At 45.7% G+C, this 26253-nt stretch overlaps 2 protein-coding genes across 17 annotated transcripts in view; one reads left to right on the forward strand and one right to left on the reverse strand.

Moving 5' to 3' along the window:
* The window catches only part of NAXD (NAD(P)HX dehydratase), a 52896-nt gene extending 42851 nt beyond the window's left edge, over positions 1 to 10045 (forward strand). For 3 of the 9 annotated variants that reach the window (XM_082331555.1, XM_082331558.1, XM_082331557.1), the window contains 2 exons: positions 4986 to 5106; positions 7726 to 10042. In XM_082331555.1, coding sequence (XP_082187681.1) covers positions 4986 to 5106; positions 7726 to 7876 — 272 coding nt within the window. In that variant the 3' untranslated portion in view covers positions 7877 to 10042. Of the gene's footprint in view, positions 1 to 3017; positions 3273 to 4985; positions 5107 to 7725 lie in introns of those variants that run through there. The other 6 variants (XM_082331562.1, XM_082331556.1, XR_014230338.1 and 3 more) reach the window with 5 other exon arrangements.
* A 978-nt stretch (positions 10046 to 11023) lies between these two features.
* The window catches only part of CARS2 (cysteinyl-tRNA synthetase 2, mitochondrial), a gene marked incomplete at its 5' end in the record, with an annotated part of 39239 nt that continues 24009 nt past the window's right edge, over positions 11024 to 26253 (reverse strand). For 2 of the 8 annotated variants that reach the window (XM_082331480.1, XM_082331485.1), the window contains 5 exons: positions 11208 to 12284; positions 14205 to 14468; positions 18165 to 18263; positions 20272 to 20395; positions 22404 to 22542. In XM_082331480.1, the coding sequence (XP_082187606.1) occupies positions 11952 to 12284; positions 14205 to 14468; positions 18165 to 18263; positions 20272 to 20395; positions 22404 to 22542 (959 nt within the window). In that variant the 3' untranslated portion in view covers positions 11208 to 11951. The other 6 variants (XM_082331482.1, XM_082331486.1, XM_082331484.1 and 3 more) reach the window with 6 other exon arrangements.

Below are 26253 nucleotides of genomic sequence, written 5' to 3' on the forward strand. Positions count from 1 at the left end.
TCCACTCTGCCACTGTGGTCTCGGCTGCGCGCGCAGCCCAGCCCGCTGCCTCCCTGGCTCCTGCACTGGTCCAAGAAATGCAATATAAAGTTTGGATTATTTTCTTTTAACTTAAATTGCCTAGTGTCTCACGCTCAAGGACCTATCTAAGTTTTAAAAGTGTGATTAGGGAATACAAAAGTATAAGCACCCTTTATATAAAAGCCAACTTACATTTTCCACATCAGTTGAGTGATTTCTCCAGCCCAAGTCATCAACACTGGTGTCCCTGTCTGTGTGCGCTCTGGGACATGTTTCTGGGAGTCCACAATCTCCAGCTATGTGCTTTTGTGAACTAACTTGCAAAAGGAAAAAGAGAAATTTCTTACTAGTATGAATATCTGCTAGGTCAGAGACGTATATTGGTAAAAGATTTTACTCAAGATCCGATAATGGTCTAAACCTGAATCTTGCATTTGATAGAGCAAAATGGTCCTTGACAGCTATATTATTTTGCATAGAAAATGGAAATCTTAAGCCTTTTAATTAAATGAGAGTATTTGTTGTTCTGTGGGGTAGCTGATGTTAGCTGATCTAATCCAGGCGGGTCATATCAGAAGTCAGAATGGTCGTACTGCTCATGCGCGGATCCTTGAGCACATTAGGATCAGTGTAATACTCCTGCTTCGTAAGAGAAAAACAAGTGCAGAGAACTTGTTCAGGACCTCTGAGATTCAAGAATTAAATTTTAATCTCCAAGCTGTCTTTTGGTCCGCAGCCTCAGTAACTGTGACGTTTCACACAGGCTCTTTAGCCGCCTTCATCATCATCAGTATTACATGTTTAACTTTTAGCTATCCCATATTTTACATCCTGTGCTCTAAACAAAAACATCAAAAATGAATCCCTGTTGTGTTTTGTTTTTTTTTTTTTTTCCCACTGCTATGAATGTTGCCAATCAAGAACACACAGACATACGTTACTTTTTATACTACATGGACCTTTGGTTTTCTAACTGGAATGTGTCTAGGAGCTGGTGTTGTAAGTCGGGCTGCCTCTGTACAGCCGTATCAAAATTCATGCTTCCCAGTTAAGTCGTCGTGCTTGATCTCAGCGAAACTACTAAATTCTCATTTCTTTCCTTCAAAGAGAGGGCAGCTATTTTCAGTTACATAACAGGCTGTTTTTTTAATTAAGCATATAATACCCGTAAATGGGTCATTCTTCTGGGCTCTGATCTGCCAGCGCAGTTTGGGCTGGGAGTTCCTTCAACTTAAAACTTGCTGGCAATGGTATAGTTAAGCGTGACACCGTGGTCTGAATGCTTCCCCGAATCCTAATGTTTATCTTATCTTCAAGGAGTGCTGAAAAGGGAGTGATGGTAACTTATTTTCTGGCCTGAAATATATTAAGCATAGAGCTACTAAGTGACTTGGCCATGGTTACCCAGGAAGGCTGGGGCAGAATTTTGCATTGTGTGTAACCTAAAACTCTTGAATTTCTACTTTACCAGTACTCTCAGTATGACAGCCTTCATTTATTTTTGTTTCTGTTGCATTCATATTTCAGTACAAACTGTTTTCATGGACTTAGGTAACCAAGAAATCTGGGTGACCGTATGTGAGGGATGTGTTGTATTTACTGCGTACAGCTCTGGCAATATTTATGTGCTGTTTAATCACTGAGATTATATTGAAACTGTGGCTGTTCTGACTCTGGCAGATCTCCTTGCCATACTACATTCAGCAATTTCGTCAGTGATAACATTTTTATTTCATGTAGCCTTTTCTTATGATAGTATGTGTATGCTCCATGGGTAAGTGCTAGGGAGTAGGGTTTTGGGTTGTGGTTTGGTTTGTTCTGGGGTTGGTTTTTTTTTTTTTTTTTTTTCCAGAAAGCTGCTTGGCATAAATCAGTTTTCATTAAAAGACTGCCTATTAATTATACTGAGTTATTTTTTTGATTCATCACCCTGTGCAATAATGACATCAGATTTGGTAGCCCAGACCTATTAAAAACCAAACCAAGTCACCCTGCCCCAGCAGCCAGTTTGACCAGTGTATTTCTATGTCTTCAGGTCTGTTAGTTGAACTATAGATGAACCTCTCCATTATTTTGATTGGGACTAGTGTCAGACTAATTGACCTTAAGTGGCCTCTGTTGCTGCCTTTCAGCATTGACACATTGTGGTGATTTCAGTCTTTGCAGTTTCCCTGTTTACCGGCATCCCGTCGTCTTGGTCTCCTCAGCTATCCCTGATGGGAAGAACCACATTTTCTAGGCTTTCTGATGTACACGTTCATCACTAGTTGAACGTGGTATAGCCTCACTGAGCAGTGGACTGAAAAATACTTCATGTAAATACATCATTCTGCATCTCTCCAGGGAGCAGAACTACCCGCCTTCTCGGTGTCATCGCTGACTATTCAGTCATGTCCATCTAATCGAGGTTCTGTAACGTTGCCGCTGGTTGTCACCGCTCAGTGCAGCACATAAGGATGTCATCCCCTGTGGTCCTTAAAAAAACTGCTTGAGCTGGCCAGTGGGGGATGTCGGACTGCGGGAGTGGGAAGACAGCAGTTTTATTTTTGTCATTCTAGGAGAAGGCTGGGAAAAGCATCAGGAAGACTTTGTCCTTTGTGGATTTGGCAGTATGCCAGTTTGTCTTGATGGTAGTGTGGGATTCCTTCTTTTATTTTAAAAGCTCTTAACAGTGACTGTAGTTCAGAGGAGTTTTTCATTCCTTTTCCCATGGCCTGTTGTAATCTTCATCATCCTTTTATTTTGAGATGTTCTTTGAGGAACTGAACCTCTGCGCCAGAATTGCCAGAGCGTTACACGTTTCCCCCCTCGTTCAAGTGAATTTCCTGTAGTTCTGCTTCTTTGAAGCTATTCTGTGGATTTGTTTTCTAGTATCTCTGTGCAGAGTACAAAGGTCTGCTTTTGTTGTTGCCTGTGAGGTAGCCTGCACGTATTTCAGACTGACTTTTTAAAAAACCACAAACAAAAGACCACTTTTTTTTTTTTTTTTTTTGTAGCAGGGTATTATAATTGGCCTAGTTTGAGGAGATCTTGCTTTCCTACACAGCTCAAAACTGACTGGAAGGTTGTGGGGCTACAGAATAGTGGCAGATGGTGACATACAGCTAATAAGCAGGGGCTTGTGCTCAGCTGTCAGTCAGAAGGCCCCAAAGCTTTTGAACAGAGGATTTCCATCCTGCCTCCTGCCAGGAGTTCAAGCCCTCAAAGTGAAAATCCTGTGAGATACCATCTTCAAAGTAGCAGAATTAGAGGTAATTTTTCCAAAGCACTGTATTTAAAAAAAAAAAAAAATAAACCATGCCACCTAAAAGGGCATACCTTCTTGAAATAGCTAACTCAGAAGAGCATTACACTTGTGAAATTTGACATGAACTACTGCTCACTGAGAAACACATCCAGAATCTTAATTTGGGGGGGAGGGGGGAGGGGAGAAGAATGATTGGGAAAATTAACTGCTGGCAACGCTGCAGCGCTGTCTGCTGTGTTCACGGTGACTAATGAATCTTTGCCCTCTCAGTGGCAGCAAAAATGCACAACTGCCTGGCCTCATGAGCCCAGCAATTACTGCTGGAAGAATCGGTAGGAAATGGAAGTGAAGTACAATTCTTTGCTGCACCGAGTAGCAAAAAGCAGAAGTGAAATATGCTAATGAACTGGAAAGGGTTTACTTGCGTTAAGTGGTTTTTTTACCTCTTGCTATTTAAGAAGATTTACCTGCAAGTCCTTCAGTTTTCTTCAGATTTTTTCCCACTATTTTGTAAGAGAAAAATTCCTTTTAAAAATACGGATAGTACTCCCTCTAAAACACCTGGGCTGCTCTGTTCATACACCTTGGAGAAACCCAGCCCAGGTGACTTGAGAAAATTGAGGTAAGAGCTGTTGTCCAAGCAGTGTCTTGCTTTATACTTTGCTTGTGTACTTGGCACGCTCAGGAGCGCGCAACCGATTGCGCGCATAGTCCTGAACCTGAGTAGCTCCGCAGTAGCTGACTGGAGGTGCTAAGGATCGCTGCTGGGCCACCGATGATTCTGCCAGCTCTTCCCTTCTCCTAGGAGAGGAAAATAAATTTCCCTTGGGTTTTTTTCAGAGCCTAGCAAGGAAAGCTAAGGATAGATACATACCCACAAGAAAGGTTGGAGAACGGCAGCAGAATTGATGCCGTTTTCTTTTTGTGTGCCTTATGTATCCTTCAGGCTTCCTGCTTGGATTGTTGAGAGTGGAGGACAAAGGAGTTAAATTTAGTGAAACCATTTGCGTGTTCTTCATAGTTAAAGCTCCACCAAGAGATCAGTTTGACCAAGGTCCTTTGTATATTTAAAATAGAAATAGAACATCTGATATTCTGACAGAGCCTACCCACAGTGACACTGCTGAGGGAAACGTACACGGGTGCCGAGGACACTGCTGATTGGCAGAAAGAGACATCTCTCTTTGCATATGGTTTTTACAAAGCCTAAGGAAAAGGCTGGTTTCGGTAAAATACCTTCTGATGGGCACGGCAGAAGATTTCAGTTTTTATTTCTATTTTGCATTTGCTCTCTGTAAAACACCTTGGTTTACGTTTGTAAACTCTGCAGGTCGGAGTCTCTGGAGAGCCGCGTTTGCGCAATGGCTTTGTGGAGGGACCTGGTCCACTTTGGGGTGACCGCTCATCATGGCAGCATCAGTTCACATGAGTCACTAAGCGCATTAGTGGCTGAACCTTCTGTGCAGGCTGAGAGAAGTGGAGAAAGTGTATACATTGTGCAATGTTATTTGTAAAGGATTGAAAAGCAATTTGAAAAGTATTTTTTAAATGTTAATGCAATTTTTTTAAGAAGAGTGTGTTTCAGCATATGCTGCTGCCTGTGATAAATCTGTTAATCGCTGCGTGCCTCAGAGGTTAACCCTCACAGCTACAGTGATATCATTGTAAACAGAAGAAAAAATGCACATGACTTTGTTTCTGGTTTGTCTGTTCATAGTACTTGTGTGCAGTCACGAAGGAAGCAGCCGGAGATGCGGTGGACAGGGGGACCTTCTGTCTGGTTCTCTTGGAGTCTTAGCGCACTGGGCGTTTCTTGCTGGAGCAGAAAAAACAAATGGGTATGAATATTATTAATTAATAACTTCTTAATTCTTGTGAGTCTATGTTCTCCTATGGCAACTGTTGTAGATCTGCTATAGAAGTTTCCAAATGAAATCGGAGTCACTGGGACTAAGGTATCCACTTACTTTTAAAAAATGTAAGGTGTTCTAGAGCAGTCTACATAATAGTTAAAATTTTAATAAGACAAACTCTTCAGTAATCTAACATCTCCCAAGTTTGAGGCAGAAGAAGAGTGTGAACCTGGATTAATTCCCAGGGACTTATATGTATGGGGTATGTGTTTTCAAAAGAATTGAATGTAGGCAGAAAGTATGAAGAATAAATAAGTGGTAGTCACTGGCAGTAACATCTCTATAATTAAAAAAAAAAAAAATGTTGTTTAGCTTTGTTTTTGTAATTCGGTGAATCCTCTTGCATTGTACCTAAGTAATTCAGTGGGGCAGGTAAGTTGAAACTTGCAAATGAAATACAATTTCAAAGAGGGTAACCATTTTAAGGCCAAATGGCAGTCCGGTTTGGGCCTACGTAAAGCAGCCATGCAGCTGCAGCTGGCTGTTGGCTCTTTGGTTCAGTTATGTCAATTCCTGCCTGACTAGTTGGTCCATATGGTCATGTAGTCTTTCTGTGAAAGTAGCTGCTTCAAATACAGTTGAAAGGAACCCTGGCACAAGCAGTAAGGGAATAACAGCCCCTCTTCCCAGTACATAATTGAGCTATTGAAGCTTGAGGAGCGGAGATCTCTTGTAGTCTTGTGGATGCTACATGCAGATGCACGCTGTTAGACGTGGGTGGGAGTTAACTGGGCCTGTGCTCATGTCACTGAGAGAGCGCTGCACGAGGTCCCCCAGGAGGAATGAGGGACCCGTTGAACCAGACTTTAAAATTCTGAAATCTAACATACCCAGAATGAAAAATGAAACCAAGGTTGCTGGTATATCTGAAGTTGCAGCTGCCCGTAAAGGAGGAATTTTGGTTTACTTCACTGAAAGGGTGACTTCATTTTTCTATGGTGTACCAACAGATCAGTACTCAATTGTTGGAGAGATTAGCAAACGCAGCACGTGTTCTCCAGGCTCTCCTGACGTGGGCTCCTGTGGCTTGTCCAGACAGCTCGCTCAGAAACGCCTTTATGTTATAGATGAAGGGAAAGTGGGAGAGTATAACTGGCATCAGCAATACATTGTGTCTCCTGCGGTGGTGTTAAGGTGACCCTTCTCAAACACCTGCTGTACCGATCCCGTTTATCCCGTGTGTTGCAGGAAAGGAGGAGCGTTTTGGGTCCAGTGAACCAGGGCATCAGCTTGTAGACGGCACTGCAGGCAGTCCAGCCGGTCCTTCCACGCTTGCGCGTGGCTCGGTCGTTTCAAAACGGGTCTGTGCAGAGCAGGATCTTGAAACATGAAGATTGCACTGGCTTTCAGGGGTGCTAATGGTATAGCGGGTAGGACTCTGCTGCAAAGCGGACAGGATGCTGAGGTGATGCCTTTGGAGTATGGTGTGTGTCAGACTGGTGATGCGGTAGCCTTAGAAATAGGAGCTTTAGCTGTCTTCAGCCCAGAAGCCTGTGCACAGCTCTCGTTTCGGAGCAGTATTTGGGCATTCAGGGCTGACTCTCTAGGTGGCTTAAATACTCGCTCCTGTACCTTGATGGGTGTATGAAAGTGCTGTTCTCAAGGAAAAGATACTCAAAGCTGCCCTGGTAACATCTAATTGTAAGCTCCCTTTGTGCTTTGCCTTTGTTTTATATCGTGATCTTTCACAAAACTCTTCACTTGGCACAGGAGTCAGTAGGTCTTTAGTGACTTTCAGGCAGCTATGTCCCAGCCGTGGCTGAGCTTTGTCAGGTTTTTAACCAGCCAGCAACTGGAGCCCAGGGCTGGCGGCTGAACTATTCTGCCCTTGTTTTGCTCTGCTCTGGTGCTGCGAGGCAGCAGAAGCAGCTCCCGCGGCCCAGCCTCTGCGAAGGTGCTCTGGAGGTGGCAGGGTCGTGCTGCCTTCTCTGGGGGAGGTTCAGCGCTCGAGGGCTGGGTACCCTCTCCCAGGCAGTTGGTAAGCATGTAGGAGGCATTAAGAGAGCGTGCCTTTATTTCTGTCACAGCTGTCACTGTACCCCTTTTAAGCTGATCTAATGAAGGCCCTGGAGCAGTGACTATGGCGCTGTTGAAAATCATCGTCTCTTGTCCGCATCCCCACGTCCTTCCCCCACCCCCTGCAATACAAAACTAAACCGAGTTACCCAGCGAGTGGGGAGGGAAGGGAGTTAAGAGGCCGCCAGGTGAGACTTCAGTCTTCCTCGGAAGGAAAGGATGAAGTTTCACATCGGTAGAACTGGACACGGAACACCACCTTACCCACTGTGTTCCTTTTGCATCCGTCAGCCCTGGTGGTGGTTCTCACTCAGTCACGCGCTGTGCCACGGGAAGGGAAGTATTTGGTAAAAAAAAATTCAGCCAAAGGTGCTGTGCAATGCAAGAGTCTGAGAAACACAGATGTTTGCCTTCCCGACAATGCTGACAGACGTTGATGGGTACAAGGATTATGTCTACCACCTGTTGAATTACACAGGAGTATTCAGATTTTGTTTATAATGTTGTTGTTTCTTTTTTTTCCTTTAGTCAAAATCCCTTTCTAGTGGCTGCATTTGGAGCTTGCTCTCTTACGAGGCAGTCTAACCACCAAGCCTTTCAAAAATTCGGACGTTCAATGACTGCCTCTGACATGGTTTCAGAAGTCGGAACAGCTTTTAACAAACTTTTTGAAACCTGAAGCCAAAGCAGCAGAGAAGAAGAAAAGGAAGAACAATGACTGCAAGAGTAATTACATTTACCGTAGAATTTACATAAGTAATGCACCCTTTCAAGTGCTGTAGCAGCATTGGTATGCTAGGTAGATTTTTTCTTTTTATTTTTAAGAATAGAAAAATATGATTAATGTAGATATTTTTTAAGAGTTTGGAATACAAAAATGTTTTGGCTGAAATAAGCTGTAGTTGCAGATCTGTTATAATATAATAAAACTAAACTGAAAGTATTCCTCTGTTCTTTTTGATAGTTATTGAGCAATAACTAAAGTGTGAACAGCAAAAAAAAAAAAAAAAAAATGCACTTGATACTTAGATAAAATTCTTCCACCAGCTCAACTGAACGTCTTGGCTTGCACCAAGGTTGTTGTCATGTTTTCATTCTTAGACCCTCTGTCTAGAATTAGCTATTGCACTTCATTTTTTGCCATGCTAGTGTATTAAGAAGCAAAAAGTAAGCCTCTTTGGAAAGGGAATGCATGAGAGTTGCTGTAGATTTTGAATGTAATTAGTTGCCTTTTCCCATTCCTGGTCCCAGAGGCAGCGTTCATTTTGACGAGACACCCCTTCCTGCGGCATCTGGGTTTTTTGGGTTTTGTCAGGTTTTTTAAAAGGTTCCCCCATCACAGAATAGGTATCTGTAGGTATCTTAGCATTACACAGTAATTTATGCTTACCTGAAAAAAAAAGAATTCTGTTCCTTTAGCTGGCCTTGACTCTTCTAGAACTTGGTATGACGAAATTTGTGAAATTATCATTTGGAGAGGTACGAGGCGGGGTAAGAAACTTAGTGATACCCAGCCGAACTGGCCAAACTCTCGGTGGTCATGGAAGAGCAAAGTGCTTTTAAAACTCAGCTTGCCTGCTGTGAGTTGGAGCTCTGAGAAGATCAGCGTACGGATACAGAGGGGGCTATTAACCAGCAGGAATACAAACTGAAGGCACAAAAGGCAGCCGAAGGCAGGTACCTGTACCCTCTTAGCGTTGCGCAGGCAGCCGTACGCTGCGAGTCAAAGGCAGGAATAGAAAACTGGTGGTCGGTGTTTGAGCTCTGAGTGCAGCAGCTGGGCTTAGCGGCTTTTTGCTTGGTCCTTAGCAAGACAGACAGGCCTTGTCGTGTTAGGGCTCGTCGGCAGGGCAGAGGAGCGTTGGGTATACAGGGGAAGCTGCGTGGGAGTTTGCACAGTATCATTTCTTAAACTTTTGGAAATTCAGTCAGAGTTTGTAGGGACTGAACCAATACGGGGAGAGGGGCGAGTTCACGCAAAGTACATTTGAGTGGGTACCGCCCTTAAACCTAGCTCCGAGCATATATACTCATTCAAGCGCAGGAACAAGCGTATAACATGTCTAGTTAGTGCAGTAGATGTTATATATTCATTGCAGCCACTCTTTTCCAGTGACTTAGCTCTGGCGTGGAAGGTGGCGTCGCGCATGCTAGTCAGATTGCGTTCTTGTACCTCGCAAGAGCTGCCCGCAGAAAGCACCCGGCACCAGAAGGGCCGCGCCGAGTAGTTCCCTTCAGCCCTTAGAGCTGAGATTTCTGGATGCACTGTGACTACTACCTCACCCCGATGCATTTTTGTTTTTCTTTTTAAACCAGTTACCTATTTTTAAAATAGGTTTTTAAATGTTTGCTCATTTTGGTCTATGAGGGTTCACAGACTTTTTAGATTAGAGCAACGTCTACTCATAAGAGATGGGTTTTTCGTATTTAATTTAAGCAGTTTTGTAAACTGTCTACATCTTTGGGGAAACTAAGCTACTCTTGTTTTTCCCCCTAAAACTATTTGACAAGCCCAGCCTCCTGTTAAATAAAATCAGAAAGTTGAAACTGATTTTAAAACAGCTACTGGATTTCCTCCAAGATGAGCATTTTTTTGTATTTAGAACAGCAGTGGCATTATAATCTAAATGGCAGTTGTAGGCGAAGTCAATCAATTAGCAGAGCTCAGTACAGATTTCAACCTGCCCTGTTGGTTTTAAATCTACGCAGAAGTTGTAACTCTGTTATTCACTAATGATGTATACAAATTGTTACGATTTTTAAACATTCTGGAAATGTAGCAGTTTCTTTTGGTAGGAAATAAAAATAATAGCAAATTAATTGTGTGTACTTTGTTTGGTGTGTTCTGATCACATTTCCCGCAGAAGCTGAGCTGACTCTTTGCCATTTGTTCTAGCTTACTAGAGCAATACAGCCACTAGCAAATTTAAAATACCAACAGCGTCAAATAAGCATCTGCCAAGGCGTTAATGGAGACCCCCCCATCTTCCCTAGGAGTACCGATAACCAGAAGGGGAACACAGCTACGCATTTTATTCTCAACACTATAAAAGAGATCCATGATCCTTTTGAACAGATTACTTGTGTGAATTGTATTTTCAAATGAAGTTCCTTGTAGGTGGATCCATGTTCTTACTTACCTTTTCATAAATTGATTTACACAAAGTATGCCAGCGGTGAGTACAAGCCCCATGTCAATGCGTCGGGCAGGCCTCTGCCTCTACCTGCAGCCACGGCATTTTTTGTAACACAAACATGGCAAAAGAAAAAAAAGGTAACGGGCTTGGAAAGATCCTTGGATTAAAGGCCTGTGTTGATTTTTCTTTAATAAAGATATGAAGTTTTTTTCCTGTTAAGGCAAGAATTTCATCATGCTGCTAGGATCTAGTAATGCAGCTTTGATTACAGAAAAAAATAAAAAGCTTAATTACAGTTAAAACTAAAGTATTAGACTTTTAAGACAATTTAGAATTAAAAAACTGTAACAAAAAAATCCAAACACTCCCCTTAGTAGGTGATAATTACACATACTAATTTCATCTTCCCTGTTCCGATGGGGAGATCCTGAGCATGCTGCACTCCCAGTGCTAGGGAAGTCTCAATGTGTCCTCTGCAAAAGCAAACCGAAAAGGTACGAAGCCTTAGGGAGAACGGGATACCACCACAGTGTAGTTAAAGATTTCACAGGACCAAACCAGCAACACTGCAATAAGGAAGTATTTCAAGGCTAACAGTGTCACCTCCTTCTGTGTCTGAGAGGAACACAAGTGTTTAAACCAGTAGGCAGTGTCAACAGTTTTGCTCAGATTATATTCTTTGTTAGCCATTCGGTTCCAAAGATTTTATTTGGAAAGTATATTAGTATTTACAACTGTTGCTAAAGCAGCTGAAGTAAAAAAACAAAACAAAAAGTCCAAGGATGAAGGATCAGCTCTTTTTCTCAGCCTGCTGCTCTGCTTGCCCTCCTTCCACCATTTCCCAGGTTGAAACAGCAGCTCTGTCCTGTAAGGAGGAGGAAGCAGGTCAGTCCCAGCAGCCGGGCTCCCACAGGCATCGTACGTGGGGGCACCCGTTTTTAACCAAGCTTCACACAGCAAAGCTATCAATCAATGGGGTTCGGTAAGAAAGAGAGGTGGCGATACATCTGACAGGAATGCCGCTGCTACTATAATGCTGGAAGTGGTAAAACGAACCCAGACAGTTCTTCCCAGTCAAGAAGGCAAAAACCCCACAACAGAAACGTCGCCTCGTTAGTGTGGGGCACCGCAGCGGTGTCTCGTCTCTCATGTGAGTAACTTCTGCTAAACTCAGGCAATCATATTTTCATGTTTAAATGGAAAACAGCTCTTCTTATGGCCAATACATAAGAATATATAGCCTAACATATTTGATCTCCTGAATTTTAGGATAGTAGCCTGTTGCTGTGAGTACCTGTAATGCAATACTGTCACATTTTTGAAAGAGACTATTACACTCAAACTGAGCATTTCTGACTTTTAAGATCTAGCTGTTTGACTGCAATTGTTGAAAATAAACCAAAAGTTAATCCGAACATTGAAACATGACGATGTTATGTGAGCTCTGACTCTTGAGAGAGGCTGGAATACAACGTAGAATTCTCTTTAAAGTGAAAACTTTTTGATGCGTACATACCTAATTACTACATTTCACTTGGTAGCACAGATTAGCTTGCACACTGATGACATGAAAAGACCGGTGGATATTTTAATCAGTTTGTTGCAAGGTCTGTGACTTCAGACAAACAGATCATCATCTGCATTGAGCAGCATGAGAAAAGAAACCGGTGTACAGCAATCAAACTTCGAAGCTGAAGGAGAAATTACCCTTTCTACAAAGCTGGTTTTTAAGGCAATTAAGTTCCTCGCATTCTCTAAGCTGCCAGCCCCAAACCAGGGGTTTCTAGTCCGCGCTGGCTGGAGACGAGGCTTGGCCGCTCTTCCTCCTGCCCACGGACCTGAGAAGTCGCTGGCTGACCTCAGCCGCCCGTGACGGAGGGAGAGCACATTCACAGACGCGCTACCGCGTGCGTATCGGGGGACTCGTAAAAGTTTCATGGAAAGCAGAAGCTGGGTAGAAAAGAGAAATTCAAATTACTTCCTCACGTGCTCATTAGGCACGCAGGACCCAGCTGCTGGGCGCTGTGCTACCCTGTCATTTTTGGCAATAGTCAACCCAGGGCGGGCAACCAACCCAGCCAAGCAGACCCATGCTGAGGACGAGGGCGACAAGAGCCCTGCTCTGGGTAGGGCCACGTCTCGTCACACGTTTGCTCTGGGAACGCGCGAGGAACTGCAGAGCCGCGTTGCTCAGTTTGCAGGACTCTTCTGGGATCTGCAAAGGCAAGAGCTGGGCCACCTTCACAGCACACCGTCACGTACTTCCACTCGTTAAGCAGCAAAAAAAGGGGGAGTTCAGCTTTGAACGCGTGCTGTGTGCGCTCATACGTGCATGCGTGCTTCGTCCTCAGGAGCAAACTGTTCTGGGACAAGCAGGAGACAGATTATGCTGAGCTTCAGGTTATTAAAAAAAGCTGAAATAAAGGGAATGGGCTGAATCCTGGCTAAGGCCAATTTCTAGGACATTATTAAACATCTGTAAATCCCTTTAAAAACAACCCAAACAAATCTTCAAAAAGGTGGGGGTGGGGCTGTGGCCATTTTGCCAAATAGATCAAAGGGGAGTCGTCTTCTCCAAGACTTTGTCTCAGTGCAGTTGTTTGGATTTGCAAACTTTCTTGACAGGTAAGTGGAGCGGGGATTTAGCTACGTACAAACAAGTTAAGGAAGCAGGTGGTCCAGCTTCCCACAGTCTTCCTTTGCTTTCCCAGCGGTAGCTGACCACCACTGCGCTTTGGCCCTCACCCCAGCGAGCACGCTCACTTTCACAGAGCCATGGAATGCTTTGGGATGGAAGGGACCATTAAAGGCCATTAAAGGCCCACCCCCCCCCTGCAATGGGCAGGGGCCTCTACAACCAGATCAGGTTGCTCAGAGCCCCATCCAGCCTGAAGATCATCACCTGAGATCATGAGACAGCTGCCCACACTTCCTATTTGGTTTTAGTAGGTGTGTTGACAAAGGACAGCTCTCACATTCAGCAACTGAAGAGGATGCATGCTGTCGCTCCCTAACGTCATTGTACTTGACATCCTCCCACTGGTAAAACGATGGAAGGAGACGCTGCAAGGCTCAGTTCCCAAGCGAGGTAAAAAACAAGCAGCGTGAACTGGAGGGAGGGAGAAGACGCTGGAGAGAAAGCGGAGGATTGTTCTGCATGTAAGGAGCAACACTGACCCAACAAGGGCTGGAGCTGAGGTGGGAAGGGCAGTGAAGCAAGAGGAACTGGAAGCAGCAGCACCCCTTAAAGAGGTAACACAGCACCTGGAAACCAGGAGGGGACAGTAAGCCAGTGAAGGGATTTCTCTTGAGCAGAAGACACCACTGGGGTAATGGAAAAGGTAAAAGAACAGGGGCATTAGGTGTATGCTAAAAGCAGAAAGCAGGGTGGAGAGAGGAGCAGTACAGGAATCAGGCAAAGTACTTATGGCTCAGGAACAGTTGGGAATGGAGCTGCTGAAGACGGAAGAGGCTTTCTCGTGAGGACTTACCATTTTTGGTGGGGGAATGTGGGGAGGGTAGAGAGAAGGCATTATTTTCATAAGTTATCTCAGTTTACTTTCCAGTTCCTCTGCAATCTGAATTTTTAAAGATTTCCTTCTGGACTGAACTTGGGCAACTTAGGGATTTCTGAATATTGCGGGGTTTTCAGTGGCTAAATAACACACCCTTAGTAACTGCAGAAGTAGCTACAGCTTGCATGGAGACACGAGGTTGAGGGAACAGAAGAGAAAGCTAGCAGTACAACCAGGAAAGGGCTTAACTTCCACCTCCTGCTACTGCAGTCTGCTGAAGGGGCGCAAAGGGTAAAAATAAACGGCGTCTTAAAAAATGGCTAACGGTCTCACAAAGAGGGTTGCTGTCTTCTACCTTTATGTGGATTCCAAAGGCAGCAAGGTCTCCACGCAGACTGTCACAAGCCTCCAGGAGCGGTTTTCTCTCCTGCATTAACTGCTGCCTCTTTTCCTTCTGTTCTTGTTTCGGTCCCTGGGCTCCCGTGGCACCCTCCGTCGGCACAGCTTCTGCGGCTTCTTCTGGCAGAGCAAGCGCGTAATGACGCACCTTCGAGCGGAACCTTACAAGCTCGTCAATGACATTAGAGAGCACAGCCGAGTCGCCTCCTCCCAGAGCCACCTAGAAATCAAACACGTTGCTTTACAAATATCCGAGAATGATTTAAAAATCAACCCCAACTCAGTAGCATACACTGAGGCCTCATCATCTCTCTTGGGTTGTGCATCTTCCATTGTACCGGTACGATTTAGACATCGCAATCTCACTAATGCTGGACACAAGTTACAGTACAGCCGTACCTGGAAGTAGTTCATTGTATTCCTAAACAGGACAGCGTCTATCTTGGAGCAGAGAGCTCTCATGTGAACATAACAAGCTGCATAACCCAACTGTGGAACTCATTGCCACAGGAAACCTCCCAGATGCCAGAAGTGTGTATAAATTAAAAAGGGATTAGACAAACTAATGGAAGAAAGGCCTGGCAACAGCCACCCAACACAGCAAGGGAAGCCCAGCCGCCAGCTCAGACAGTCCCTCGGCTGTAAACGTCTGCAGAGCTAGAGAGCACACCAGCCCCTTACGCTGTCTTTGAGCTCCAGACCCTCTTCAAGAATCGCAAACCAGGAAAATGAGGTATTTTGGCTTTAAGTCTCTAGACCACCCTTTCTCCTTGCACCTCCCTGGATCCGGAGAATGTTTATCTGATCCGCTTTATCCAGTTTCAGCCACCCAGCAAGGCCCGACCAAGCAGCAGCCACTGCACACAGCATACGTCTTCTGGCTGCTGCCTGGCCCCCTCCTCCCCTCAGCCAGCTCCGAGCTTCCTCGGCCTCCTCTGGCGTGGCAGAAGTCTCGCTGGTCAACACCATGGGAAGGGAACGGCCTCCCTCCTCCTCCAGGGTCCCGCGCCGACGGCTGCCGGGACGGGAGCTCAGGTGCTAGCAGAAGAGGAAGGCCACTCCCCGGCACTGGCACAGCCAGGCTCCCAGTCTGGCTTTCAGCAGAGAAACCATCCCTGTTTCTCATTAGAGGCAAGCTCCTAAGGGGGAGGAAAAGGACAAACCTCCAACAAGCAAGAAAATGCTGTCGCAGTATTTTATCACTAAGACACAAGAGGGGGAGCAGACAACGGAGCAGTGAGATACAAAGCACACCAAGGCCGGGGGGGCGAAGCCGCTGGCAGCGATGCTCGACTGGGAGCAGAAGAGCAGCTGAGTAATTAAAGCCAGAGGGGACTGTATTTAGTCACCAAACAGCGGGATGGAAATGAAAGGGAGTAGTTTCAGAGGTCACTGACTGAAGCAAACAAACAAAGAGGAGGAGAAGGAGGTGAGGGGGAAGCTATTGAAGGGCTAGAGTGCGAGATGCTCAATGCTCTCCACAATCATAAATGGCAGCAAATTCCCCAAACTTTCAAAACATGTAAACATACTAAAGAAGCAGTTTATGAGACTGAAGAAGGTAATAAATCCAAGCGCCAGAAATGCTCCATCATAACCTGGGGCAGGGAAAAGGGCAGGATAAATGCTTAAATACAGAAGGGAGAGGAAAGACAAATGCTACCAGGAGCAAGAAACACATCTACAGACACCACTGCCGAAGTTCAAACCAGGCGTGTACTCATGACACAAAGGCAAGATCCTCTATAAAAGGAGGGGCAGCTTTAGGAGATGAACTGATCCGATTTCCACGCAAAACACTGTGTAGCCTCTCCAGGCTGATCTCTAATTTCTTCTTCTGCAGTACCAACCCATCCAAAAGGTTCCTAAGACATTTTATGTGGAAGTTTGGCCCTTGCCTGCCCCACAGATGATCACCTGTTTGCCCCTGGCTGCACCCGCAACACAGCGCTCCTCGGTAGAGCGAAAGCCCTCACCTTTGCTCCTCGGCTCTAAACGGGCATGATGGTTTCCACCCACCGGCTAGACTCCCCAGCAGTAAGTGGTAAGGCTGCCTAAGAGAGAAACATTTCCCTAGACTTCTGTCTGGTTAGCAGTGTCTTCTAGACATTTCAGATGGATTCATATGACCCGCCTGTGGCTGTCCAGGCTCCTTCTCTTGCCAATGCAGAGAGAGACGGGCAGTCTTGTTTTATACAACCACCAGAATAAGATGAACCATCCCTTAGCGGTGCCTTTCTCTCTCCACCAACTACTGCAGAAGCACAGGCAGCTACATTGGACGGTAAGGCTAATTAGCTGAGGTGAATCCCATCCGAAGAGCAAGACAGACCCACAGGCTACATGCAAACATCCAAACGAAGAGGGCCTGAATGCTGCTCCCTGTAGCCTCTACATTAAATTGTTAGCACAGCGGCTGCCAGGCCAGCCAGCCCTCTCCCAGACAGCCCACGTGCCAGGACCTGTGGTGGTCAGGGACTGCTTCCCGCAAGCTGCGTGCCCGGGGCCACCCGGCTAAGGGGCAGGAAAGGTCGGACACCGAGCTGTTGTGGCTGGTCTCGGGGTCAGAGAACAATCCCTGCACCATTTTATTTACTACCCTGCAGCAGCCCACGGACCTTTCTGATGAAGATTTTGATTGATTCATTTACTGGAAGCTGAAGGGAAAGAGCAGAGGGACAGAGAAGGGTCTGACGTGCTGCTCCTTCCTTCCTGCCTACCTCCCGCCAACGTCTTCTGCTGACCCTGCTGACCCAGAGAAACGAGCACAGCATGCAAAAAAGAAAAGCATTCAGACGCTTGTTTCAGCAAAAATAAAGATGCAGCAGGCACCTGCACACAGACAGCCCAGAATCTGGAGGAATGACTTTGACATCCAACTTACAGACAAATACAAGTGTTTAGTATGCCACTAAAAATTAACATGACAAACCACGGGCTATCAGGAGTAACACACAGCCAAATCACATCCAACCACTGTTCTGAAAGAAATTTTGTGGAAAAATCCACAAAGAGGCAAAGTAAATCTATGACTTTATTGCTATACTGCCTAACTTTCAAAGGATTAATAAGGTTATTTACATTTTCTTATCCTCTTCTCCTCCTCCCCCAAAAGGAATTTTGGCGGAACAGTTTCTCTCAAGAAAGTTTTCAACTTCTTGGTATTCAGCTCCAGATTTCAGCAGGAGAGGAGCACAGAACAACCTGCAAGTCTCCCACACCTTGCGTCATTTTAAATGCTCCCCTTCCCTACATCAGGATATTGCCTTTGTATATATCACTCTTCCCTGTGCAGTACTTTGCTTTGGGCTTTTCTCCTTTTTTTCCCCTCCCCATTCCTACCTTTCCAAGCACTAAAGGATATGTAAGGTATTTCCAATGACAGGACCCCCTCCGCTGCCCTCCCCTCCCCGCACCCTACCGCATCTCAAGGCAGAGCGGCCCCCTTTTCCGCACCCTGGCTTTCTGCAGAGGAGCTGGACCCCGGCTCCTGCTGTGCAGGGAGGTCACAAACACAAATATTCATAAGGCTATCGAAGTCAGACCGGGTGCAAACATCAGAAAGAAGAGGAAGAGCCAGGAAAAAGCCAGACACATAAACAGGACCAACTTAAAAGGCCTTCAATGCTAACTTTTTCTCGTTTCATTCCTCAAACTTTCATTTCCATAGCACAATTGCTGCAGAAATGACACAGGAGTATCTCAGAGAAGAAAAAAGCCCATATTTTGCTTTCTCCTGTTCTACCTGCTCGCATGCTCTCCTAAGACATCACGGTAGAAACTGCAAGCAGTGCAGAAAGGTTTACTAAAACCATAAATAACTTTGTTACATCTGACGCTTCTGGAAAGTGTTCTATAAAACATAACACTGGCCCTGCTACCATACATTAGTACACGTAGAAGAGATGTTTTGTACCTGTCTTTCTCCAAAGGACATCCCAAGGGCATTAAAAAAGCCTTCTATATAGGAAATAATGCTTCCATACACAACAGAGCTTCTAGGAGATCCAGCATCCTGTTTAAAAAACACTCAAAAGAGATTGTCCAGTCAATACATATTACAGAACTCAGCATCTCTCTGTAGCCTAGGTCCACAAGGGAAAACTGTTACTAATTACATAGATCTACCTCCACCAGTAACACCTGCCCAGATGGGAACTTTCACAGAGATATAAAAGCACCTCGCAACACAAAGGGAAAAGATTTAAGTAAAGGGGGGAGGGGAAGAGCTTATTACCAGGGTGCGCAGCGAGGAGAAGAGATGCGTGAAGCTGCCATGCATTACATGCGCGCAGTAAATTAGACCTAAAAATAGCATTTCTGGGCATGAAAGGGCTGTGTGTATGAAAACAAAATAAAAAAACCAAAATCCCAGCTTCAAGGGCACCTATAAAATAAATGATTAAAAAAAACTAAAACAAGCCCTTTTTTGAGTGTCTTATTGATTTAAACAACATGAAGACTTTTTTGAGATAGCTTATGGTGTTTTGTGATGCCCCAGTAGCACCAACAACCACCAGCAGCAGTGATAGAATAGCATTTTTAAGAACACATGTGTTTCTTTCTTTCCTCCATATTTATTTCACAAAAAAAAAAAAAAAAAAAAAATCAAGGTTAAATGATAGACTGAGAAGCAATTTAAGGGACTAACCCTTGCCTGAAAAAAGAGGGGTGACATACACAACCAAATTAGCAGCTGGTACTAGATTTTATCTGACATCTCCATTACGGCCTGAGACAATCCATAACCTAAAATTTGCAAAGGATCTGAACTGGAGGGAGCTGAAGCGGACCGCTGAGGGAAAGAAACAGGAACGTGCCGACCAAGATAAGAACGGCGAGATGATTAAAGAGAGGAATGAGTAGTTATGTTTATGTGAATTTACTCACAACTCTTATGGAGAAAAAGTACGCACACAGTCAGTAGGAAGTAACGCTCAGACAGCTGGGCTGCACCCAGAAAAGCTCCACCACCGCAACCAGAAATCTGAGTCAGCTGCCCCGCAAATATCCCACCCAATTCTTAGCGAAGTGAGTGACAGGAGGAATTCAGGGAAAACAAGCAACAACTGGGAAAATGAGGCTACTTGTAATTAAGGAGTGGTAATGCTGTTACAGAACCCTGCTGCAAACTGGCTCAAGCTGGGGATTAGCTCAGAGAGTCATTTTATAAAGAAAAGGGAGAGAGAAGGCTCAGGACAGAATTTAAAACCAGCACCAAAACAAGACCAGGAAGAGGGAGGATTTCTAAACCAATGAGACAATTCAGTTATTAATATATACTTAACATCTCTTTCACAGCAGAAAAACGGTGGACATGATGACACCAGCAATCAGGGAGCACAGCAACCAGGCTGAGCTGCTCACCTTGAGTGAGAAAGGGAGCTGTTGGCACAAGGAGAGCCAGAAGTGCTTCAGACTGTATTTATTGCTCAGGTCTGGTCCTTACCAGATGCTTCCTTTGTGTCAGCATTGAGAGATCTTAACAGGGTCTCAATTTGCCAAAAGCCGTCTGAAGACAGGCTCACGCAGATATGCTGAGGCCATAGTTATGATCTGCCAACAGCAGAAGCCACTTGGTCCCCAAAGCTGAACTCACCACCATGACTGCCCCGTGCACCTGGGACTGCTTGCCAAAGCCCCTGCAGCAACCACCCCCCGCCATTTCCCAATTTAGGTTGATTTCTGTGCATGAGTATTAAGCAAAGAAGCAGGGTAAGCACATAAAACCAGCACTGAAGTCAGCAGCATGCCACAATAGCTTCAGGCCTTTCAAAAACCTTAGATATAAATAATATAGGGCAGCAGGAAAGAAACATCCTTTGGACACAAGAAAGCACAAAACAATAGCCGTACACAATTCCTGCGATATGGTCAGGACAAATGGGCACCATTAAGGTCAACAATTTATGGAGCTTTGTTTCTGCTGGTTTCTTATGTGAACAATAAACTAATCTGTCTGCATTAAACAGTAGGACAGTGGACAGCTGTCATTTTCTGATCTCTGTATCCTAACGGGTTACCTTAGTAACAGCCTTAAGCTGTCTGTTGCCATGGTGAATGAGGTCCATAATTGCTGCAACAGCCCTGGAGGTGTCAAAGTCATCTGCAAACGCAGCCTTCACGGTTACTTTTGTGTTGGCTAGCCTTCAAGAAGAAAAGGTAACATTTAAGATAAGACAAACAAGATGCCAGCAGTACAGTGAATTCATCAGCTGTTCAGCCAGAGGGAGTCATTGAAAGGACACTGTCGTTTCCTTCCTAGCTGTCCTATGATGGGCGACGCTACACTGATCAGGGGGAATACATCTTTCAGCTGTGAAGGGAGAAACTTGATGCCTGTCAAAATCCAGAGTGCTGCATCCATTCAATAAATACATCATTAATCACAGGAACCAACAACGGCAGAGCAAGGTTTGCCTTAATCATTTAAAACCAGATGGAAAATTAGGTTGATATTAAGCACATTAAAGATTTTGTTCTTTTTTTTCCAGCAGCCCTTTTTCATGCTAACAGCACGTTTCTCTTCCAAAGCCACATCACGCATATCACTCCAGTACCTGGCAGGAGAGCTGACTTGGGGTCGGCCAGGCGTCCTGTTGACAGGGTCTGGCTCGGAAGCTGGCGCTGCTTTCTCATTTCCCAGGTGAGCCCAGTCCCAGCCCTGGGACTCCACTTGGCTTGGCCGAGACGGAAAGGTCTGGTGGGACCGTTTGTGTAACAGTGCCAAAAGCCAGCGGGCAGCCAGCACTCGTGGCCGCAGGACCAGTGCCACGCGCTGCAGCCGCTCTGAGCGGGAGGATGAGGACAGCAGGGGGAATAAGCGGCGAGCTGCAAATAGCTGCTGGCAGCACGCTCCTGCACGCAGCCGGGCAAACCGGACCCGGGTAGTGCTGACCCGAGGATGCTGTCTCACGATAAAGCTCAGGAAGCCGGGCTACCTGGGGAACCTCAAGCTGTCCTAGTGCCTCTGGGGCTCTCCTCAACCCAGTTGTGCCTGTTTCTGAGTGGTTTTGCCTGAATGCCTGCCTCCCCTCAGATATCAGATGGCTGCTTCCCTAACCCATTCCTCCCAGCACTCTTCCCTGCAAGCTTCCCCCTCTCTGCTGAGTATCTACCGCTTCCCTAATTAAGAGCTCTGTTTCATTTTGCTTGTTTTTACAACTAGTGATACACAAGTTGTGCCCTCCCACATGTCCCCCACTGACAATCCGTTTGCGCCTCACGTCTCTCAGCCTTATCTCTCACCAACAGGTTTTCTGCAGCCTCCCTTTTGCCAAATATCACGACTGGTTAATTCAGCTCCCCTTCCCTGTAACACGTTCCCGCGCCCCTCGCAAGCCTCGGCGGCGCAGCCACAAGCTCCCCGACAGCGAGGTGCCCACACCACAAGGAAGCCACCTCTCACTTCTCCAGCACAGGCCATTTCCCCTCTGATCTTATGTACCAGACCTGCCTGCACGTACGTCGCTTCAGGGTGCTCAAAACCCCTCCTACCCCGACTCCCGGGCGCTGTGCTCGTCCTCTCAGCTTTGCACCCAACACACAGCACGTCTCTCTCCTGGAAGATGATCTGGTTTTCCTAAGGGACTCCAAAGAAGATTCTCCTCATCAGTGTCAGGGTCACAACAGCCATAATTTCTTCTTTCCCTGTGACACCTCTGCCCCTGGCCAGTTTCTTAGTAACCCCTTCTCTCCTCTGCTGCACGCCACAGTGCCAGCCAGCCTGATTACAAGCTCACATGCCCAAGGCATATTACTTTCCAGTCGTCCTCTTTCTTCTTCAGTTGCTAATAAACAGTTCTGTTTACGAACTGGGTACCCTCACAACTTCAGTCATAGCTTTGCCTTCCACATCACTCAAAAGGGGCAAAGATGCAAGTGTTGGGACAGGCACACTGGACAAATAACACGGATTTTAAGAATACAATAAACTAAGTGTAGCAGACTATGAGGAAAAGCAGCTGGCTAGAAAAAGAAGAAAAAAAAAAACCACAGGTGCCCTTGGTGAGGGCTGGCAGGGAAGACTGCTGCTCAGTCCTTCTTGTCCTGCTTCTTAAACAGAACTCAGCACACGACAGTGTTTAGTCCTCTGAGCCTGTCAGCAAACTATTGCTCGCATAATCAGTCTTTAAGATACAGGAGGTACACTTACCTTTCCCACAGTATGTCTTCTCTAACAGGGTCACATACCAGCTGTCCTTTTATATAAGCATTTGCATCTCTAATAAATGAGGAGATTGCCTGAAGAAGGTGCTTTGCATCATCCATGCTCTCGTCACTAAATTCTACTGCTAAGGGGAAAAAAAAAATTTGGGGCGTTATGATACAGAGGATGCTGTCATAGATAGTAACAATATACTGAGACAAAGTCATTTCAGGAAAACTTTGTTATTATTTGTCACAGCAAACTTTTCTTACAATTAATTGCATATTTAATTAAAAACTCCATTCTTCATGCTCACTAGGTGAATTAAATCAATATAAAAGATAATCATTACATATGACAAAGTATAACCTACTGGAAAGGCATCAGGCTGATTCAAAATGTCTGGAAGCTGACTGAAGCAATAGCTACTTGATTTTAATTTTTTTTTTTCATTATTGAATCTCTCAGTGAAGTTATTACTCCAAAGCATTTGGATTGGATATATTTCTAAGTGGCCCCCCAGATTTAATTTGGCAAGACATACCTTTGATCTCATCCCTAATTTTGTTCCTATTCCAATTTAGGTAGATACGATCTGCCTTTGTAGACCTCTTAAGAGACCTAATCCTCACCACTGACTCTGTGAGGAATACAGGCACTTATGGTTAAAGGGCTGCTTCACCAGCATCTAAAATCTAGATGGACCTAAAATTTTGCAGTCTAGACGCTGCACTAGATATACAATTCCCTTACAATATCAAAGCTAAACTGGCCATATCAATTTTCGAAGGCGACTATTAGAGAAAACACAAATTGCTTCAACTCATAAGGGCCTGTCTGGGATGGGATTCATGACATTCAACTTACACGTTTACATCTAAGCCTCTTTATAGTCACTGGAAAGAAAGATATAACCTTAAGGTAAACGATTCATCACATCCTAAGCAGAGCTCTACTTTATGATAACATCTGCTATAGCCTAACCCTACAGTGCTTCTCTTCCACCAACTGGAAAGCCGACATTAGCCCCGCCACGAACATGGCATCCATGCACACGGACACCCTCACTGCATTCAGCGGGACTCTAGCTTCGGCAGGCAATTGCGCTACCAGCATTCACCTCTGCTGGCTTCGCGTTAAGCAGGCTCCTCTCGCTTTGCCTACGCTCTCAGAAGCGCAGGTGCTGGACTGGCCCCCTGGCACTTTTACTGCGAGCTGCCATCAGCAAGAAGCAATTTTTCTATTTGTACAGTAACGCGCAATTGTCTGTAGAAGAGCACTTGGACCCCACACAAGACAGCTCACCCAACTTTGGTGGAAGTTGTGTCCACCAAGGACAGGCCTAAGTTTAAACGCATTCCTCCCCACAATATCACAGCAGAGTTGATTACTTGCATCAAAGAGCCATTCGTAGCCAGGGCAAGATAGCTTCACCATTTTATGCCTGACCTCTGCACTAAGGTACATCCAAACTACAGCTTGCAGCGTATTCCTAATCTCATCAGCACGGAGCATCACCTGCAGTTTCCACAGCAATCTCACCTCTGGCCCTGCGCCCATTACAGCCGCAATTTGTGCAATTACCCAATGCCGCCCAGACACAGACTCTTTAGAGCAGACAGTCTGAGCAAGGGGACAGATCTAAGAGGGCAGAAGCAGCCAGATGCAAGACCTGATCTCGGTTCCATTAACCTAAATCCCAAAGAAGCGTAACTGTTTAAACAGACTTTCTGTAGGATTTACCCCAGTATAACTAAGGCAATAAGCCTGGACCTGTATTTGTCAGATTTTCCACTTGTGCATCATTATAACATTATATACATTACTGCCTCATTAACACTGGTTTTAAAATTAAGCTTTACTTTTAAAAACACTGATGTACAGACTTTTAGAAAACAGTGAGATATTGAAAGAGATTATTTATATCCACTAAGATTACTCAACTGATTACCCTGGTTACAGGAACTCCGCGAGGAATACTTCATAAAAGTTTACCCTGATGAAGCCCGCTCTGATTAAAGCCATTCTTCTTCCCCGATTCATGGCACTGTCCTAAACCACCACCTGCAGGCACTGCAAACCCACAGCGCGGCACAGGCAAGCCCAGCTCTATAAGTCTTCACCGTATTCCCTACTCCTTCCCTCCTTTGCCACTGAGGGCATCATCGCTACATCATCAAATTACAAAACATATGTTTGTTAGCACCAACAAGTAATGAAAGACCAGAGGGACCAAAATGTCACAGTTCACTTAGGTTCACAAAATCACCGGAGCAGTTCTGGTGACCAAGAGAGCGTTTTGGGGACAGAACCCTGCCGCCTGCAGTAAACTCACAGCCCCTCCACTTAATCGCAAAAGCAAAGCCACTGCTGATGAGATGCAAGAGAAAAAGCAGTGCCTCACAACGGGGTCCCGCAGGGCTTCAGAGACAGCACCTCTCCATTTTAAGCTGCACCCAGAAGCAGCCTGGCAGGCACGTTGCTGGTGGGGCAGCATGCTGCTGCCTGTGGCACCTAGGAAAGACCTTTTCCTAACTGCCCCAGGTGGGACAAAGGGTGGTGATTCAGGCCAAGAAGGGGACAGCCAGAGGCATCAACCAAAGCAAAAGGCCCGGATCACCACCACTGCCCCCAGAGCTCAGCTTAACCCCAAGCAGCTCGCCGCACCAGCCCGGGCAGGCAGAGAGGCGATGGAGCAGAGGGACCCCCTGCAGATACACGCTCTGGAAGGGCGACGTCCTGCATCAAAGCCTCACCACGGGAGGGGGCCCCCGCTCCCACGAAACACACGCGCCTCCCTGCACAAACCCCTGCAGCGCCTGCCCCTCCGTGGTTGGGGCAGTTTAGACCCACGTTTGTCCCCAGGTGCCTGTCAGCACGCACGCAGGCAGGGGGTAGCCCAGACCACAAAAAAGGCCCATTCTGAGCCCAAGATCCACGTAACCATAGCACCAAGCATGAGCCATTCCCAACTGTCAGGCGCTGCCCTCACCTGCATGCCTACGAAGATCTTTTACAGGCTCGATTCAACAAGCATGGTAATGTCACCCAACCCCCCCAAACCCGGATTTCAGCAAGTACAAAAGGCTCTCCTTCACAGGCAGGGATGGCAGGAATCATCGCCAACAGGTTTAGGCTATGAAAACCTTTTTAGGAACAAACAGAAGGTGCTTGCGTTCTCACTTCTAATAAAAATACTTAGGAAGCAGAGAGCAAGATGAGGAGGAGTGCAGTAAACTGATCTTCAGACCAAAGTGAATTGACAGCAGGGACACAAGCTGACAAGCTGCATGGTAAATACCTGCCTCAGCAGGGACTGACTGGCTCTTTATCAGACAGCGAATAACTGCACCCTACCTCATAAGGTGCAGGTGGCAAGCGCAGCAGACCTTCGAGCAATCCGTATCTGCTGAGTGGCTTGCTGGCACTATACTCTGATGTAACACCACTGTATCCTTTCATCAAAACCACCTATATTTGCACAGGTAGCCTTCTGTTTTTATCACAGAAAGGTATTTAGCCTAGTAGTAAGGCAAAAATAGGGTCATGTCCTTCTCACAGAGGTTCAAATGCAGCCAGCTGACATGCAGCGGAAGAGGTGTGCAGGCAGCCCTCCGCTGCAGGGCTCCAGTGCCACTCCTTGCCCCGAGGCAAGCTTAGAAATTGCCAACCATTCGGCTTTTGTTTACAGGACAAACATATATATGGTAGTGTTGTACCCGTTAGCTTTTTTACTTCTTTTGTTTTAAATACACATTTGTTCAAGACTCCCAAGCGCCCTCAGTTGCAGTCCGGGAGTGATCTATGTGTGCACAACCTATTTAATCTCCTGACAGAGACCGATAGGAAACAGTCA

Source organism: Platalea leucorodia, assembly GCF_965183815.1.
Source record: "Platalea leucorodia genome assembly, chromosome: 2".
Taxonomy (NCBI): domain Eukaryota; kingdom Metazoa; phylum Chordata; class Aves; order Pelecaniformes; family Threskiornithidae; genus Platalea; species Platalea leucorodia.